Source organism: Ornithorhynchus anatinus, chromosome 17, assembly GCF_004115215.2.
Source record: "Ornithorhynchus anatinus isolate Pmale09 chromosome 17, mOrnAna1.pri.v4, whole genome shotgun sequence".
NCBI lineage: Eukaryota > Metazoa > Chordata > Mammalia > Monotremata > Ornithorhynchidae > Ornithorhynchus > Ornithorhynchus anatinus.
This window is the reverse complement of record NC_041744.1, coordinates 16,343,261-16,361,325: the sequence shown is the minus strand read 5'-3', so window position 1 is coordinate 16,361,325 and position 18,065 is coordinate 16,343,261. Positions and strand designations below refer to the sequence as shown.

The window sequence follows — 18,065 nt, the reverse complement described above, 5'->3', positions numbered from 1 at the left end:
TCATAATCCTCTCAAAAGCTTCTCCTGCAAAGGAAACATCCTTTCTTGATTGATTTTGTTCATTCATTCATTCAGTTGTATTTACTGAGGAATTAGTGTGTGCAGGACACCCTACTAAGCACTTGGGAGAGTACAGAATAACAATAAACAGATACATTTCCTGCCCACAATGAACTTACAGGCTAGAATGGGGCTGGGATGGGGGGAAAAAAAACAGGAGCAAGGCAGGATGATGCAGAAAGGAGTGGGAGAAGAGGAAAGGCGTGGCTTAATCAGGGTAGGCCTCCTGTAAGAGATGTGTCTTCAATGAGGCTTTGAAGCGGGGGAGAGTTATTGTCAGATTTGAGGAGGGAGGGCATTCCAGGCCAGATACAGGACATAGGTGAGGGGTCAGTGGCGAGATAAGTGAGACTGAGGCACACTGAGAAGGCTAGCATTAGAGGAGCGAAGTGTGTTGGCTGGGTTGCAGAAGGAGAGTAGTGAGGTGAGGTAGCGGGGGGCAAGGTGTTGGACTGCTATAAAGTCAGTGGTGAGAAATTTTTGTTTGATGTGAAGTTGGATGGGCAACCACTGGAGTTTTTTGAGGAGCAGGTTGACATTTCCAGAATGTTTCTGTAGAAAAATGATCAGGGCAGCAGAGTGAAGTATGGACTGGAGTGGGACCATCTTCACTCCACACTGAACCCATATATACCCTGTATCTACCCCAGCACTTAGAACAGTGGTCTGCACATAGTAAGCGCTTAACAAATACCAGCATTATTATCTCTCCTTTAGTGATGATGCAAACAGAGACTTGGTTTATTGGAGATTGGATCTCCTCACCCTTGGCATGCTCCCTCTTGTCTTGCATGTTCATAGACTGTGAACCCCTCAAGGGAAAAGGTCTGTGTCCAATTCCCACCCGGGTACTCTTTCCCAGTGCCTAGAACAGTGCTCTGAACCCAGCAAGTGCTTGATAAATACTATCACCACTGCTCCTTAAATTGATTTGTATTTCACGAGGCAGGCTAGATAAGACTCACTTACCAAGATCACCAGCTGCTGCTGTTGCATTAATTTATACTCTTCATTAATGTAATCATTTTATGACATTCACAGGCAAAAAAAGAAACATCATTCCATTTTAAATATTTGCTTCGAGAAATGGAAATTATCAGGGGACATCACTTTCACAGAGAGCCAAAAAAAGACAACTGTATGCACTTTGCATGAGCAAACTAAAATTAAGCCAAAAAAAATTCAGGAGATGTCCAAACTGATGAAGCATGGCACAAAATAAAGCTTAAAAAAAATCATAATTTACACTCCCAAAGTGTATTTCTATTTATGGAGCAAGAACCAGGGCTACCAAATTTGTAAGGGAGGCGGGACAGGCATAACAACAGAACACTGACATTCTCTCAAATGACAATTTCCACTCAAATATAAAAATGTATGTTTTACAATGAATAAAAATAATGTTTTGCAATGGAGAATTCCTTTATAGTGGGTACTTCCATTCAAGTGTGTAAAAACCTGGGAGACATTCACTGACCAGCTAGTCAGAATACAAATTCCTCAGGTTGATTGTTAAACTCCTTGTGGCAGGGAATTTTTTTTCCCTCTATCGTTCATTCGTGCATTCAGTTGTATTTATTAAGCGCTTACTGTGTGTAAAGCCCTGTACTAAGTGCTAGGGAAAGTACAAAAAACAATAAAGAATGACAATCCTTACCCACAACTAGCTCACAGTCTAGTCGGGGGAGACAGACATCAATACAAATGAATAAAATTACAAATATCTAGATAAGTGCTGTGGGGCTGGGAGAGGAAGAGCAAAGGGAGCAAGTTAGGGCAACGTAGAAGGGAGTGGGAGATGAGAAAAAGTGAGTTTTACTCTGGGAAGGCCTCTTGGAAGAGATACTCCTTCAATGAGGCTTTGAAGGGGAGGAGACTAATTGCCTGGCAGATTTGAGGAGGGAGGGCGTTCCAGGCCAGAGGTAGGACGTGGGCCAGGGGTCAGCAGCGAGAAATGTGTGATAGGGGCACAGTGAGAAAGTTAGCAACGGAGGAGCTAAGTATGTGGGCTGGGTTGTAGAAGGAGAGAAGCATGGTGAGGTAGGAGGGGGCGAGGTAATGGACTGCTTTAAAGCCAATGGTGAAGAGTTTATGTAAGGAGTTTCCATATTTCCCTCCTCCTCCCCACACCAACAGCACAGTCGCCAGCTCCTGGACACATCAGAAATTTTTATTTACACTAAGGTGCACCATTGTCAGAGTTACTTCCATAGCGGGCAGGATTATTTCTGTTGAACTATGATCTACCCTAGACTTCAGGTTTGTGCCCCTCCCGTGCTTCTGATTTGTTTTACTCTGGGACAGCAACAAGGTAGTTGGGCTGAGTGGTGACCATCGGTTCTAGGCAGAGATTGGACGATGAGATGGGAACCCAGGGTCAGTTTCTGGCCCCACTGGGACCCCCAATGACTGGTCAATGGGATCCCATTGTCTACTCAGTATCAGACCCACCTATGGGCAATGTAGTCCATTGCAAGTCAACACGTTGCTAGTTAACTAGAACCTGAAGAGGGGGATTTCTTCTTCTTTCCTTCATGAAGAGTGTGTGTGTGTGTGTGTATGTGTGTGTGAGTTGGAGTGGGTTTTGACGTTCATGACGTACCGATCTCTTTTGGAGAGCTTCTTCTCAGCTAGAGTAGAGCTCTCCAATTGGCCAGTACTTTATCAGAGCTGTTTCTGGGGGTGGGGGGCTTGTGGCTCCCACTGACAACCCCCACAGTTGTCCGGGGGCTTCCTGCCCCCATCCAACATACTTTAAATCTGGTCCCTCCAACGGTTTGGGAAGCAATTGGGCTTCCACAACTAGTCCTGCTCCCCCAAGGTCTGGAAGCTGGATCTGGGGTCAAATGGCAAAGGTTAAGCCTTCTCTCTTGGATGGCCAGTCCATTCAAAGTAGCACATTCCTCTAATAGCAATGACTTTGGAACTCACTTTGGTCATGAACTGATGACCAGAACTTGCTAGTTACAGGGATTTCAACAGTAGCAGCAATTGCATACTAGAACCTTAAATCAGATTTGGAGAAAATCATGTTATCCATCATCTTTACCAATCCTCTGAAACCCTGCTCCACTTCCCTTGGCAGATGCCCTGTGATCCCACCATCGATAGTCCTTCCTTGCTAGGTCAGGCTGAGGAAACTCCACCCTCAGATAAATGGTATTTCTTACAGTTCTGTCCTTTTTGGGAACCATGTTTATGTCTGCATCTCACTTCCTGTCATAATGATTAAATTAAATACCTCTTGTCTCCTTGACTAAATCTTTCCTTTGCAATTAGTTATTACAGCTGATGGAAAGTGAGAGTAAATGGTGTCCCACGGATGGAATATAGGCTTCCCTCAGGGAAGGGTCCTAAGGAATAGACAGGTGACTTTCCGGGAATGTGCCCTAAGAAGGTGAGAAGACTGGACCATCAGAATGCTTGTGTGTTTGTGTGGGGTTTTTTTTTTGTATTTGCCTGAGTGTGTGCATGGTGTGTGTATGTCGGGAGGGAGGAGAAATCCAGCAGTTGGATAAGGCCTCACAAGTGGAGTGGGCAGGAAGGTTTGGAAGGTGAAACCTGGGACACGGAGAAATGAGATGTTTTGGAAAAAAAAGGCAAGGAACCACCAATCAGGAAGTGTCTTAACAGTGAAAGTTCTGGCTGAGAGAGGACAAAGCCAGCAAGACTCCCAGCACCACCTTCTCTGTTCTGCATCCTGGCCCTCAGATGCCCACAGAGATCTTCTGGGTCCAGCTCAGCTTGCCTCCGGTTTCATAAGCACTGCATAATTCACCAGCTCATCTTCACAGGACCAGCTGCCTTTTCACAGATAGAGGGATGATTTCCATTACAATTATCCAGAAGAAATTTATGAAGATAGGCAAAAGCACACTTCCAGTTTCTTTGATTCCTCTCTGGGAATATTTCAATACTGAAAGAGAAAATTCCACGTTACGTCAGTGAGTTCACCACCTCCAGATACTGACCCCAGCGCTGTCTCCTGAGATAGTGAAGATTTTCTTTCTCCTTCGACTGACTCACCCCAATCTCCTCCATCCCGGACCTCCCTCTGAAGTTTTCTCCTCTAAACCTCTATTCCCTGACTCTCCCGCATAGCCCATCCTCTCCATGGCCCCCACACACCCCAGCGTGGCTCAGTGGAAAGAGCCTGGGCTTCGGAGTCAGAGGTTCTGGGTTCGACTCCCGGCTCTGCCATTTGTCAGCTGTGTAACCTTGGGCAAGTCACTTAACTTCTCTGTGCCTCAGTTCCCTCATCTGTAAAATGGGGATGAAGGCTGTGAGCCCCTCGTGGGACAACCTGATTACCCTGTATCTCCCCCAGCGCTTAGAACAGTGCTGTGCACATAATAAGTGCTTAACAAATACCAACATTATCATTACTATTAACTACTCTGTTCCTCAGCCTGTCTCTTCCTCTGCTCCCTGGGGGGTGGAGCTGGAGGAGGAGAAGGGGAATACACTTGATTCCTTTCACCCACTGTGTTCTGAGGTCAGAACTGGCCGTCCCAGGACCTGCAATTCCTGCCACACAGCTGAGGGGCCCCAGGACCAGCCCCTTCCCTAGTGCCAAGGTGGAATTCATCTATTTTCCTTCCCTAAGAACTCTCTCCTCAGTTATCTCAGTTACTAAACCAATATTCACTGAACATCTGTTGTGTGCAAACCACTGTGATAAGCACCTGAGTGCAATGTAGATGCTGGTAAACACCATGTCTTTCCTCAAGGACCTTAAGGTTTTGTCTTTTCTCTATCCCTGGGAGGAAGGCAGGGGCAAGTCTCATTATTGCCATTTTACAGATTGGGACACAGGTCAAATTCAGGGCATCTACTTTTTTTTTTAATGCAGTAGCACTTGGGTAGATACAAGCGAATCAGGCTGGACCAATCCATGGCACACGTGGGGTTCACAGCCTTAATCCCCAATTTTACAGATGAGGTAGCCGAAGCACAGTGCACTGAAGTGGCTTGTCCAGGATCATGCAGCAGACTAGTGGCAGAATCTGAATTAGAACCCAAGTCCTCCTGACTCCCAGGCCGGTGGTCTATCCACTAGGTCATGGTGCATCTCACTGGGCCAAGCTACTTCTCAGTAGGTCTCACTACTTCCAGCTCCTTCCCAGTTGCAGGAAACAGCTTGTTTTCTTTGCCCTAGGAAACCCTCATGGTTTCCAGCTGCTCCACAGGGCAGAATTCAACAAAAGCACCCCGGCACATTTCCACAGAGCGAGATACTCACAGATCAGGAGAGAGAGTTGAGCCGTCTTCCCACACCCACTGGTCGCTGCTTATGTTTCGGGTTAAACCCAACCAGTGGTATGCTTTTAGCTTGGATGCTACATAGACCTGCAGCAAGAGACACTATGGGTTATGCCTGTCAGCAGACACTGCTGACTCCCTTCTGGGAGTCTCAGGCAGAGACTGCCCCGACCCTGGACCCGGCGCAAGAATCATCAGGAAGGTGATAGATGTTTGAAACCTCCCAGGGGCCAGGGGTCAATTTCAAGTTCAGCCTAGCTCAAGTCATAGTCGTGATCATGAACTGTGGCTGGGGCATTTTGAGTGGGGGCTTCCTGGGGGATCAGACAGAGCACTGGGGAAGTGCTAAACATGTTTCTCTCCATCTCCATCCCCCTATCTTGGTCCCAATTCCACCACCGGACTCTCCCATTCTCCCACAGAGGAGCACGGTACCGGTGGGACCACACTGTGAGATAGCGGTAGACTGGTCGAGCCTGAGGTTCTTCTGACCAGGGGTGATTTGGAGAGGCGGGAGAAAAACTGGCACTGACCAACACACCTAAGTGGGAGCCAGGGCTGAGTGCTCTGTGCGTCACTCCCTTTCCTGGGCATTTGAACCAAGAGTCTTCTGACCCCCACTTCTGGACACCACTCAGCTCCCTCCCTGAATAATCTTCATCACCATCATCATTATCTCCAAGCCCCTGTTCACCGAGCATCTCCCAAGCTCTGGGCAGGTCTCCTGTGCAGAAGAAGAGTCTTCCTTCCGCCCTTTCAGAAACCTCTCCAGTCCCCGACTACTGTCTTTTTCATCCTCTTCCCCATCCGGCCGTTCCATTATCCCCCAGCTTGTGTTCACCTCCAAATTCCCTCTTCCTGGCCAAGAACCTGGCTGCCCCTGACTGTTTCCACTCAGTCTGTGGGGACACTCACTTTCTGTCTGTTCCGTCTTTGCAGGGGAAACATTCACAGGCAGGATCTCATGCCCAGTGCTACAGGGGGTGCTGGGATCCTCTGGGATGGGCCGAAGCTTCTGGGAGTCTCCCATTCTCTCTCTCTCTCTTCCCCCCACCCTCCGACACACACACATTCCCCTGCATCTTTCCTCCCCAGACAAAGAGGAGTGAACAGGCCCCAGGTCCATCACACCAGGGACTTCACTCCAAGACACTTGCTGGCCCTGCAGAAGGGAGCTGGAATCCAGTGTTGGGTGTCTCTCACCTGCATTCCGGGCCCGGGGATCCACCCCTGGCCTCTCATCCATTCCCAGAGTATGAGAGAGGAGAACTGGCTCTGGACAGGGAGATAGACATCCCATCTCCCCGCTCCCACCAGAACACGCCCACATATGTTCTCACCAATTCTTCCTTGTTTTCGATCTTCACTAGGCTGGAGTTTCTTTCAGCACATACCTTCCTGCTCTCATCCAAGTTGAGTACAGAAGTTTTCCAGTAGCAGCTGTCCCTGTGCCAGTGCCAATTCTCTGGACAGGGCTTGCAGGCGTGGTCTGAAACAAGATTACTAAGGCTGTCTGGAGCTGGGGATCGAGGTCACAGTTCAGTGTGGGGCCTATACAAGTGTGGAGTCCCCTAACGCTCCTCTCTGGCCTCCACTATCCCTCACACCTCTGATGGGGAGCCCAGAGGTCCTTGCTGCCTCTGTTTCCCCATTCTTCCCTCCCTCCAGTCCTTCCTAGACTGAGTCAATTCAGAGATGCACATTTGTCCTCCATCTCATAGAAAATCACACACTCACTTGCTGTCAATCAATCACTCAATCAACCAATCATTAATGCCCAGAAAAGTTATTGTGATACGTAGGTCTCACTTTGTGTCACACACTGTATTAAGCACTGGGGCAGATACGACATGTGCAGATTGAACACAGTCCCTGTCTCACAGTGGGATCCGGGTCTATGGGAGATCTGCCCTCCTCGTTCTCTCATTCCCTTCCCTGCCCAATGCCCCTCCCAGTGTCCAGGGGAGCAAGCTAAGAATAAACCCCCAGCAGCTCAGTATAACCTTCCTGAAGACTTGCTCATCCCTGTTTCCCCAGGATTGTTTAGTTTGGTTTTCTCGCCGAGTGTGGGGAGATGGAGGAGACACTGGGGCCCTTTCTGCCTGCTGACTGGTGGCATGGTTTTTTCCTCTGGTGCCCTGTAATGGGAGTAAGCCCTGGGGCAGCTACAGACTCCCTGAAACTGCAGATCAGAGCAGGGGACTGGACCCAGCCCCTCAATTCTTCTTTTTCTTTTTAATGGTATTTATTAAGCACTTACTATGCGCCAAGCACAATATTAAGAACTGGGGTCAAGACGAGCTGATCAGTCCCTGAGCCACTCATTACCAGCGCACCATCTTAATCCCCATTTTACAGATGAGGGAACTGAGGCATAGAGAAGTTTCGTGACTTGCCCAAAGTCACACAGCAGACAAGTAGGGGAGCTGAGATTAGAACTCAGGCCCTTCTGACTCCTAGGTCCACGTGCTTTCCACTGTGCATCGTGAAAGCCTTACGTGGACTGTGGAGCATGGCCTCGGAGACACGGAGCACATCCCTCTTCTCTCTGAGTCTCTCATCAATCAACTCAAGCCTTCAAGGAACTGTTTCTTGATGGAGTTAAGGACTGGACCATGGTGTCCCTCAGTACTTTAGGAATCACCTTCATTTCCTTGCTGGTCCCTGCATTTTCAATTCAATGCGTCTGTGTCCTTCCATAACCTCTATAATCTCCACTTGGGCGTCAGGGTAACCAAAAGCTATCATGATCCTCCAGAGAGGTGGCTGTATTACCAGGGAAGGGGAATAACTGTGACCAGTGAAAAACCCAAGGAGGTGCAGACTGGCGTGGAGAATGTCTGAACAGACAGAGGAACTCACAAGTCTGGTTACCTTGCTTGATACTGGTCAGTTCTCTGCAGAGTTTGGTGGCCACCTTCTTCAGGGCAAATGAATGATTGGACTGGATCAAGTCCTTCTCCTTAGAGATATTTGCACTGATGTCCAGCTGAAGCGACAGGTTTTTCTCCACCCCAGTCAACTGCTCTATATTCTTCTTTGCCTGGAAAACTCCAGTCCACAGAAAAGGCGGAGTCACCGCATCGCCCACCGACAGTTCCGGGGAGGCCACTGGGGAAGCTGCAGACTGAAAATCAGTGGCCCGTGGCTTCTAGGTGGGGCTTTGGACCAGGCAGGCCTCCAGAGCCCCAGTCTCCTGAGTCCCAATCAGAGTCCCAACTTTTCTCTTATAAACCCCCACAGGGTCTGGGTCCAACAGCAGCCGTGCCCCAGTTACAGGGCTCCTCTTCTGAGCAATGCAGGTCTTTTGAACAGTTATTATATCTGATTTTTGACTAATTAATATCCCAGGGGCTGAGCCCTACTGAAGGAGTTAAGGGGAAGGGAGAGGTAGAGGTCAGGAGTTAATGATTCCTTCCTTCATGAGGTGAGGACCTTACATTCCGGTAATGGTCTCAATTAGGGTCCTTCCCTTCTCTTATAATAATAATAATGATGATGCTATTTGTTAAGCACTTACTATGTGCAAAGCACTGTTCTAAGCGCTGGAGGATACAAGGTGATCAGGTTGTCCCACATGGGGCTCACAGTCTTCATCCCCATTTTCCAGATGAGGTGACTGAGGCCCAGAGAAGTTAAGTGACTTGCCCAAAGTCACACAGCTGACAAGTGGTGGAGCCGGGATTAGAACCCATGCCCTCTGACTCCCAAGTCCAGGCTCTTTCCACTGAGCCATGTTGTTTATATAGCTTCTCTGTCTTCTCCTTCTCAAGCCCCTAGGCCTCCCAGTCAACTCAAGGCTGGTAACGAGTTGTCTTGGTAATAAAGCTAGTCTCCCAAGTTTGGAGTCTCCAGGAAATTCTGATTGGGTTTTGGACGATTGCTTCGTTCCCAAGGATCTGGATTCAGCAATTCTGGATCTGCTTCCCCGGGGCAAGATAGGTCCCACCACAAGCCCGAGGGGATGGTGCCAATCCAACCGAGAAAACCTTAAAATCATGAGCCTCCCCGCTAGCCCCTCCCAGTGACCCCTGTGGGTACTTACACAGGATCCCCAAGGAGGCCAGTCCAAGCAGCAGCAGCACGCAGAGGGTGAGCAGACCCAGCGCAGACCAGCGCCATGCAGGAGACGGGGCAGGGTGCTCTGTGGAGAACCAACATGGACAGAGGGTGGATACATGCATCCTGGGGCTCCCTCTACAGTGAGAGCTTGTTATGGGAAGCGAATGTGACTGCTAACTCTGCTACTCTCCTACTACATCTCAACCCACACTCTTAGCTCCTCTAATGTTATCTTTCTCACTGTACCTCCATCTCATTTATATCGTTGCCAACTTTTCATCCACGTCCTGCCTCTGATCTGGATTGCCCTCCCTCTTAATATCCAACAGACAGTGAGTCTACCCACCTTCAAATCCTGATTCGAGATACATCTCTTCCTAGAGACTTTCCCTGACTAAGCCCTCCCTCTTCCGCTTCAGCCTGACTTGCTTCCTTTATTCATCCCCTGTCCCAGCCCCAGTGTACTTTCATACATAACTGTAATTTATGTATGTATGTTAATGTCTGTTTCCCCCTCTAGACCATAAGCTCTTTGTGGGCGGTGAATGAGTTTGTTTATTGTTGCGTCGTACTCACCCAAGTGCTTAGTACAGTGTTCTGCACCCAGTAAGTGCTCAGTAAATACAATTGAATTAATTCACGGTGGAATTCCCTCTCCCAAATGCTTAGTACAGTGCTCTGCGCATAGTAAGCACTCAACAAATACCATTCATTTATTGATTCCTGTTTATATCATCTCCCTCCCATCTCAGGGGACAAATTCAAAAGGAGAGCTTGTCGCAAAGAGTCCTTCTTTCCACCTCACCAGAGTGAAGACTGAGTCATCTAACCTGGGCCTGTAAACTTGTGGGCAGGAATGTGTCTGTTTATTGTTGTATTGTTGTATCCCAAGTGCTTAGTAAGGTGCTCCACATCCAGTAAGCACTCAATAAATACGACTGAATGGATGGATGGATGACTGAGTGTTAATAATGTGACCCCCCCAAACTTCTGCCTCTCTCTTTCCCTCATTTCTATATTTCCCATAGCGGACATCCTCCAACTATGCCTACTTTCCTCCCTCATTTTGTTGGCTAGAACCTACTTCTGTCTCAAACTGCTGGTCATCATTCCTTCCCCCCAACAATCAATCAATCCTATTTATTGAGCACTTCCTGTGCGTAGCGTGCTATACTGAGCACTTAGGAGAGTACAGTATAACAGATGAATTGTCTGTCCACAATGAGTTTACAATCTACAGTCAATCAATCGATGTTACTTATTATGTGCAGAGCACTCTATTAAGCACTTGGGCTAGGACAAGAGAGTTGATAGATGTAATTCCTGCCTTCTTGGAGCTTACAATCTACCCCGGGGAGACTATCACTAAAATCAATTACAGGTAAAGGCAAGTAATAGCGTTTAATTGGCTCATAAGTGCTAATCGTCCAAGTAAAGTGGTATTTATTGTGAACACTGTATTAAATGCTTGGAAAAATACAATACGACAGAACTGGAAAACACCATCCCTGCTCGTTAAGTAACCGCAGTGCTCAGAGGAAACAGAAGTTGTCCTGAATTGACAGTAGGGGGAGAAAGAGGATGGGGAGATGAGATTAATCAGCAAAGTCCTCCTGAAACAGGTATGAGTTCAGAAGGGCTTTCAAGATCGGGAGAGCAGGAGTCAGCCGGATGTGAAATGGAAAAGGATTTCCACACAAAAGGGAGGGCATGAGCAAGAGGTCAGTGGTGAGAAACATGAGGACAAGTCACCCATAGAAATCTCCCTCATCTTCAACAACAGGAGTTCCCTATCCCTGCCACTTGCAAAACCTGTGTTGTCTCATTTTAAATCTTTTGTTTACTGTCAAAAGAGAAATCTCTCCAATGTTGAAATATTGAGACAATCTGGTATCAAGGAGAAGGAAGAAAATAAGAGAATTCTCCTCTCCCTTCGCATTTCCTTAGAGGAAAACAACCTATTCCACTGGGATTCTGCTCATGATCATATTTAGTGTCCATTCCTGAGATTAACTAAGTAAGGAATTTGCCAGCAATGGAGATTGGCAGAGTAAGTGATAGAGTCCAGAGTCAGCTCTTTCACATTTCTTCTTGAAGATGATAAATGTGGAACACTAATAAAATACCAGAGGAATTCAAAACCACCAATCCAACTACAATCTTCAGGAAGTTACGGATCCTTTGAATCAGTTCCACCATGTGTCTACTGTGCTTGGTACATAGTAAGCGCTTAACAAATACCATAATTATCACTATTATTACTGTGTGATCATAGGCAAATCCCTTAATTTCTCTGTGCCTCAGTTTCTTCATCTGAAAAATGGGCATTAGGTACCTTTTCTCCCTCTTAGCCTGTCAGCCCCATTTGGGTCTGGGACCGTGACTGACTTGATTATCTTGTATTTACCCAAGCACTTATTACAGTGCTTGACACATAGTAAGTGCTTAGTAAGTTCCATTAAAATGATTATTATCATTATTGTTATGGTTATTATTAGTAGCACCAATTTAATTATCCAGGCCCAAACACAAAAACAGATATGATACTTGCAGAACCACAGAAACAAAAGTACAGAAAGCAAGGCCAAGATTTCTGTACTGTTTGAATAACCTTGCAAAAGCATACGATAGCATCAACACAGAGCTTGCTCTGACCACTCCCAGATAGATTTGACAGCTTTGACTAGTTCTTGGAAATCCTTAAACTGCCTCACTTAATAATGTTGGTATTTGTTAAGCATTTACTATGTGCAGAGCACTGTTCTAAGCGTTGGGGTAGATACAGGGTAATCAGGTTGTCCCACATGAGGTTCACAGTCTTAATCTCCATTTTACAGATGAGGTAACTGAGGCACAGAGAAGTTAAGTGACCTGCCCATGGTCACACAGCTGACAAGTGGCAGAGTGGGGATTCTAACCCATGACCTCTGACTCCCAAGCCCGGTCTCTTTCCACTGAGCCATGCTCACTTGTGGTAAGATCGCCATTGAAGGTGGTCTGTCAAACCCTCTCTCTATTACAGTCAGCATAAATCAGAACTGTGGGCTAAACCCCATCCAAATAGACATATATCTCACATAAAACCTCATCTTTCATCCTGCCAAAGAAGAACCAATTTACCCAGGAATTCCAAAATCCTAAGAAAAATTGAACCTATAGCAAACACAGACAATTGTGCATGCTCACATACACACACACAGACACACCTAATATTTTTTAATGAGGTTCTTTTTGCAAAGATATTGGTATTAAGTGTTCACTTTGTTCCAGGCACTGTAAAAAGCATTAGGGAGTGTGGCTTAGTGGAAAGAGCATGGGCTTGGGAGTCAGAAGTCATGGGTTCTAATCTTGGCTCCACTGTCAGCTGTGTGACTTTGGGCAAATTGCTTTACTTCTCTGGGCCTCAGTTACCTAATCTGCAAAAGGGGGATTACGACTGTGAACCCCACGTGGTACAACCTGATGACCTTGCATCTACCACAGCGCTTAAAACAGTGCTTGGCACATAACACTTAATAAATACCAACATCATTATTATTATTACCAGCTAATCAGGCTGGACCGAGTCCATGTCCTACATAGGGCTCACAGTCTTAATCTCCATTTTACAGCTGAGGCAACAGAGGCACAGAGAAGTGAAAAGGCCTTGCCCAAGATTACACTGCAATCAGTCAATCAATCAGTGGTTTCATCGAGCGCTTAATATGTGCAGAACAGCATAGTAAGCACTTGGGATAGTGCAATACTACAGAGTTAGTGGACATTCTCCCCACCCACAAGATTACAGTTTAGAAGAGGAGATGGATGTTAATGTAAATATAAAAAAGTGGCAGAGTTAGCATTAAAACCCAAGACCTCTGACCTCCAGGCCTGTGCTCTTTCCACTAGGCCACACTGCTTCTCTTCTTCATTTGTGGCACTGATTTTGGCAAGCTAGGTGAATCCTAACCTCTCTGGGCCTCCGTTTTCTTACCGGTAAAACAGGGATAACAATTCCTACCTCTTCCTATCTTTACCTGATGCTGATGTCGTGAGTGTAAAATGAACCGATTGATGGGGAAGTTCTTCAGAAAAATAAAAGTGCTGTCCTATGGCAAGGTAATATCATCATCATTATTATTTGTTGTATTCACTGCCATTATTATTTTAAGAGACAAGAACTTGGAAATTGTATTCATTTTTATCCTCTCTTCTCTATGATCAATCCTCAACTTCCTCTTAGTAAATTCACAAACTCTCCGGATCACGCTTGGCCATTCTAGGATCAAAACTGCAGCTGACATCAACTCAGGAGTCTGTGACCAAAATAGAGAAGAGGTGATAAAGAAGGAAAGGAGGTGACGGAGGAGACTTTTTAAAGAGAAGTTATTACTAGTTGATGAGGATTATTTTTAGACCTGATTTGTTTTCACAGAGACGATGGCTGTCAGCTGCAGAATCTCTGAATGCCGTACCACTTGATTCTTTCACCCCCATTCTCTTCTTTAGTTTCTCTCGATTCCTTTCATCGGTTCCCACTGACCGGCTCCTTATTACTTTGTATGTTCTGGGGCAGGGATTCCATCTCGTCTTCAGTCAATACTATTTATTGCTCACTTACCCTATGCAGAGAAACTAAGCTTAGAGAATTTCCCCCATCTGAAATTATTTCCCCTAGGTGTAATTTATTTCAGTGTCTGCCTCCCCCTCTTTACTATAAGCTCCTACATACAGGGACCTACTTTCTTTTTCACTGCACTCTCCTAAGGAGAAACAGTATAGCCTAGTAGAAAGATCATGGGCCCGAGTCAGAGGATCTCGGGCCTCATCTTAGCTGTGCCAGTTTGCTCTGTAACCTTGGGCAAATCATATATCTTTTCTCTGCCTCACTTCTCCTCTTCTCTCTCCCGTTTAGACTGTGAGCCTCATGTAGGACGGGAGCTGTTTCCAACCTAATTGACTTGTATCTATCCCAGAGCTTAGAACAGTGTTTAACACAGAGTAAGTGCTTAACAGATACTATGAAAAATGCTTATCACAGTCATGTAGACATAAAGTGTTCTTTAAATACTTTTGATTGGTTGATATCAAGTGCTTGTGAGAGTCTAAAAGACTTAAAAGACGTTATTCTTACCTTCAGGAATCCTACTTCATAGTATGACCTTCAACCTGTTTATTATTAGTATTATTATTAATAAGCATTTACTATGTGTCAAGTCTGCTCTAAGTGCTTGGGTAGATAAAAAATTGTTAGGTTGGATTCAGACCCTGACCCACAAGGGGCTCACTGTCAAAGACAGTCAACTACAGTGCTCTCACTGATCAGGTGTCCAGTACAGTACTTTGAAGGCAGTAGACACTCTTTTTAGTGTGCTTCACTCACAGAAGGCTTGCAGTGCTGTTGGAACTAATGCCAATCTTAGGAACAGTTAGTACGCGGTGCTTTTTTCTATCCTGGTGTCACCTCATGTAGCCAAGAGAAGAAAATGGACCATCTGTCTGAGAAAAGGCACCCTGCTTTGACTTTCTGAGGAAAAGGCACCCTGAACCGAGTCTCTGGGGAAAAGCACCTGCCCTGATTCTCTGAGTAAAGGCACCCTGCCCTGACCCTTGTTTGCTCTGTAACCTTGGGCAAATCACTTACCTTTTCTCTGCCTCAGTTCTCCTCTTCTCCCTTCCATTTAGACTGTGAGCCTCATGAGGGACAGGAGCTGTTTCCAACCTAATTGACTTGGATCTATCCCAGAGCCTAGAACAGTGTGGAGCTTCAGGAGGGACACAACATGGGACCCACACATCCACACCTACCTCGTCAACATTTTCTGAGGTTCAGGAACCTTCTAGACCAACCCTCCATCATGTCCACCCAGGTCTTCCCACGTTTGACAGTCCACCACTCTCCCCAGCTTCAAAATTCTTCTAAGATAGCATCTCTTTCAAGAGGACTTCCCTGGCTAAGCTCTCATCTCCCCCACCCCTTTCCCCTCTGCTTCACCTATGCCCTTGGCTGTGTACCCCTTTAAAACTTTGATGCTCACCCTGCTTCACTATACTTGAGTGCATTTCCTTGTCCTCTACTTTTTCCCCTATATATAGTTTATTTTAATGTCTGCTCCCCCCCATGAAGACAGTAAGCTCCTTAAATAATGATAATAATAATTATGGTACTTGCTAAGCGCTTACTATGTGCCAAGCACTGTTCTAAGCTCTGGGGTAGATACAAGCTAATCAGATTGTCCCATGCTGGACTTGCAGTCTTAATCCCCACTTTACAGATGAAGTAACTGAGGCATAGAGAAGTTAAGCAACTTGCCCAAGGCCACCAAGCAGGCAAGTGGCAGAGCCGGGATTAGAACCCACCTTCTCTGACTCCCAAGCCTGTGCTCTTTCCACTAAGCCTCGCTGCTTCTCTGCCCTTCCTTGTGGGCAGGGGTCGTAATTATCAACTCTATTGTATTATACTTTCCCGAGCGCTTAATACAGTGCTCTACAGCAAATGCTCAATAAATCCCACTGATAGACTGATGTCCCTTTCTGAGAAGGACACAGCTTCCCCTGGGGAGAGGAGGAGCTCGAAAGAGAGGCAAGGACCCAACCTCAGATCCCCAGTCCACAGCTCTACAGGCTGAGGGGGAGCTCCCTCTCTTCTCTCCTTTTAACTCATGATCCCCATCCCTGAGCCCTCCCCCACCCTGGGAGAGCCAATACCTATTTCTTGGATGTTGTCAAACTCCTGGATCCTCTGGGCCACGGGGGAATCCCGAAACTTTAGGTCGGCGTAGGTCACTTCGTTGGCCATCCCTGGACAGGGGAAGACACACCCTCAGCCTGTGCCTGAGAGGGTGAGCAGAACCGTTGCTGAGAAAGATCTAGTGGGAAGCTCGTACAGCCTTATTTTGCTATTCTAGTCTGTCGAGCATCGGTGAAGACAGCAACACCCTCGTGCCGAGACTGGTCCAGGAGAGAATGCGTCCCTGTGATACGAGACCTGTGATTGCCTTTGTCTCTCTAATTTCTCTTTCCTCAGTTCCCCGTCTGAGGTGGTTCAGTGCTCCTTCTCTTCTTCTGCTTTCCCCTCTTCTTCTCCTTCTCCTCAGGCCACCTGATCCGAGTCCTCAGGGAGACCGGCCTGATCCTAGAGAGTCTGGAGAAGTGAGCTGGAACATAAGTGACTCTGAAACTCTCCCTGCTCTGTTTACTCTGTTTCTAGACCCAGGGGACCCCAGTAGACCCCGTTGATCATGACTCACACCCAAACTCGACCAGCTGCCTGTGGTTGGTTCAGGTTCCTCTAGCCCAAAGCTCAGAAATGCACCAGTCACTTCCTCAAAGTCTGCAGCACCCAGTGAGGTCTGGGCAGCCCAGGGGTTAGCTGATGGCCACAGCAGGGAAGCAGGGAATGGAAGCTGCGCTTGAAAGAGCAATTCTCTCTGCCTTTGGGCAGCCAGGGCCTGACTCTGGCTGGAAGGGGCGGATGATGCCTCTGGTGCCCTCGGACCAGAAACCTGGGGGAGGGGTATAACAGCAATAATGGTCCCAGAAACAATCCCAGCAACATTTTAGGCCCTGGAGCCCGGTTTCCCCCCTCTGCCTCGCTGCTGCTTCTCCTCCTCTTGTCTGCACTAAAGGAAAATCAATTGTGCAGTTGTGTGAGAATGTAAGTGTACGTGAGTGTGTCTGTGTATGTGTCTGTCTCTCATTGTCTCTCTTCCCCCTTCTTTCTTCTCTATGTCTCTTCCTCATCTCTTCCCTTCCCTTCGACCTTCATCTCCGCCCCCACTGAAGCCCCGCTGCTCGATACAGAATCAATAACGAAACCATATTCATCCACTCATCTTTAAGGATAAAGTAAAACGAAACCACAAACAGTGCTGCATCCCACTGAAAAATGGGAATCAGTGGCTGAATACAGACCAGCATGGCACATGTTTATCAAGAAGCCAGTGTAGAGTGGCTTTCTGAGCAAAAGCTGCTTGTGGAAAGACAAGGAAAGAGGCAAAAGAGCAAACAGCAACAGGAGCTTGAAACGTAAGCGTAATGAAACCTTTTTGTGGATCTGGAATTGGCCTTTTTGGCCACACATAGACTCAAAGGTGAACTTCACCTCCAGTGGGGTCTTCTTCCAATATGAAGGACACCTATATATGTATTTATTAACTTCACTAGGAAAGAGTAACCGGATGGGAATTGAAACATCTTTCTGAGTCTCAAGGGCCATTAAATCTAAGAAATGAAATGACGGGTGGATTGGTGATAGACATAAGGAAAGAATACTAGTAGGAGTAGTAGACAGGATGGCTTAGTGGAAAGAGCACGGCCTTGGGAGTCAGAGGTTGTGGGTTCTAATCCCGGCTCTGCCACTTGTCAGCTGTGTGACTTTGGGCAAGTCACTTAACTTCTCTGGGCCTCAGTTACCTCACCTGGAAAATGGGGATTAAGACTGTGAGCCCCACGTGGGACAACCTGATAACTTTGCGTCTACCCCAGCACTTAGAACAGTGTTTGGCACACAGTAAGGACTTAACAAATACCATTATTATTATGATCGTTATTAATAATAGGAACAGTGTTAATAATAGAAATGGTAATAGGGATTGTAGCAGGAGCAGTAATAGATGTATGTTAGTATCGAAGATATTAAGTTTCATGTTTGAAACAAGGGAAAGGGAGGTGAACTCTGATATGAGTGACCCAAGAGAGTA

The 18,065-nt window shown here is 46.7% G+C and overlaps 1 protein-coding gene across 1 annotated transcript; it reads right to left on the bottom strand.

The window, feature by feature from the left end:
- Positions 1–2,209: 2,209 nt before the first annotated feature.
- LOC103165624 (C-type lectin domain family 12 member B-like) lies at positions 2,210–16,559 on the bottom strand. Its single transcript, XM_029081708.1, has 6 exons — positions 16,072–16,559; positions 9,368–9,466; positions 8,197–8,373; positions 6,663–6,811; positions 5,303–5,409; positions 2,210–3,976 (listed from the first exon to the last, which is right to left on the bottom strand). The coding sequence occupies exons 1-6, from the start codon at positions 16,160–16,162 to the stop codon at positions 3,835–3,837; spliced, it is 765 nt and encodes a 254-aa protein (XP_028937541.1). The 5' UTR covers positions 16,163–16,559; the 3' UTR covers positions 2,210–3,834.
- Positions 16,560–18,065: the final 1,506 nt, after the last annotated feature.

What these genes read in the sequence shown, in the direction of transcription:
- LOC103165624 (XM_029081708.1), bottom strand. Translation starts at nt 16,162, where the DNA reads ATGGCCAACGAAGTGACCTACGCCGACCTAAAGTTTCGGGATTCCCCC. An exon ending in TGACAACATCCAAGAAATAG is followed by an intron (nt 9,467 to 16,071) that starts GTATTGGCTCTC and finishes GGTTCTCCACAG; the next exon opens with AGCACCCTGCCCCGTCTCCT. An exon ending in TCAACTCTCTCTCCTGATCT is followed by an intron (nt 3,977 to 5,302) that starts GTGAGTATCTCG and finishes TTTCTCTTTCAG; the next exon opens with TATTGAAATATTCCCAGAGA.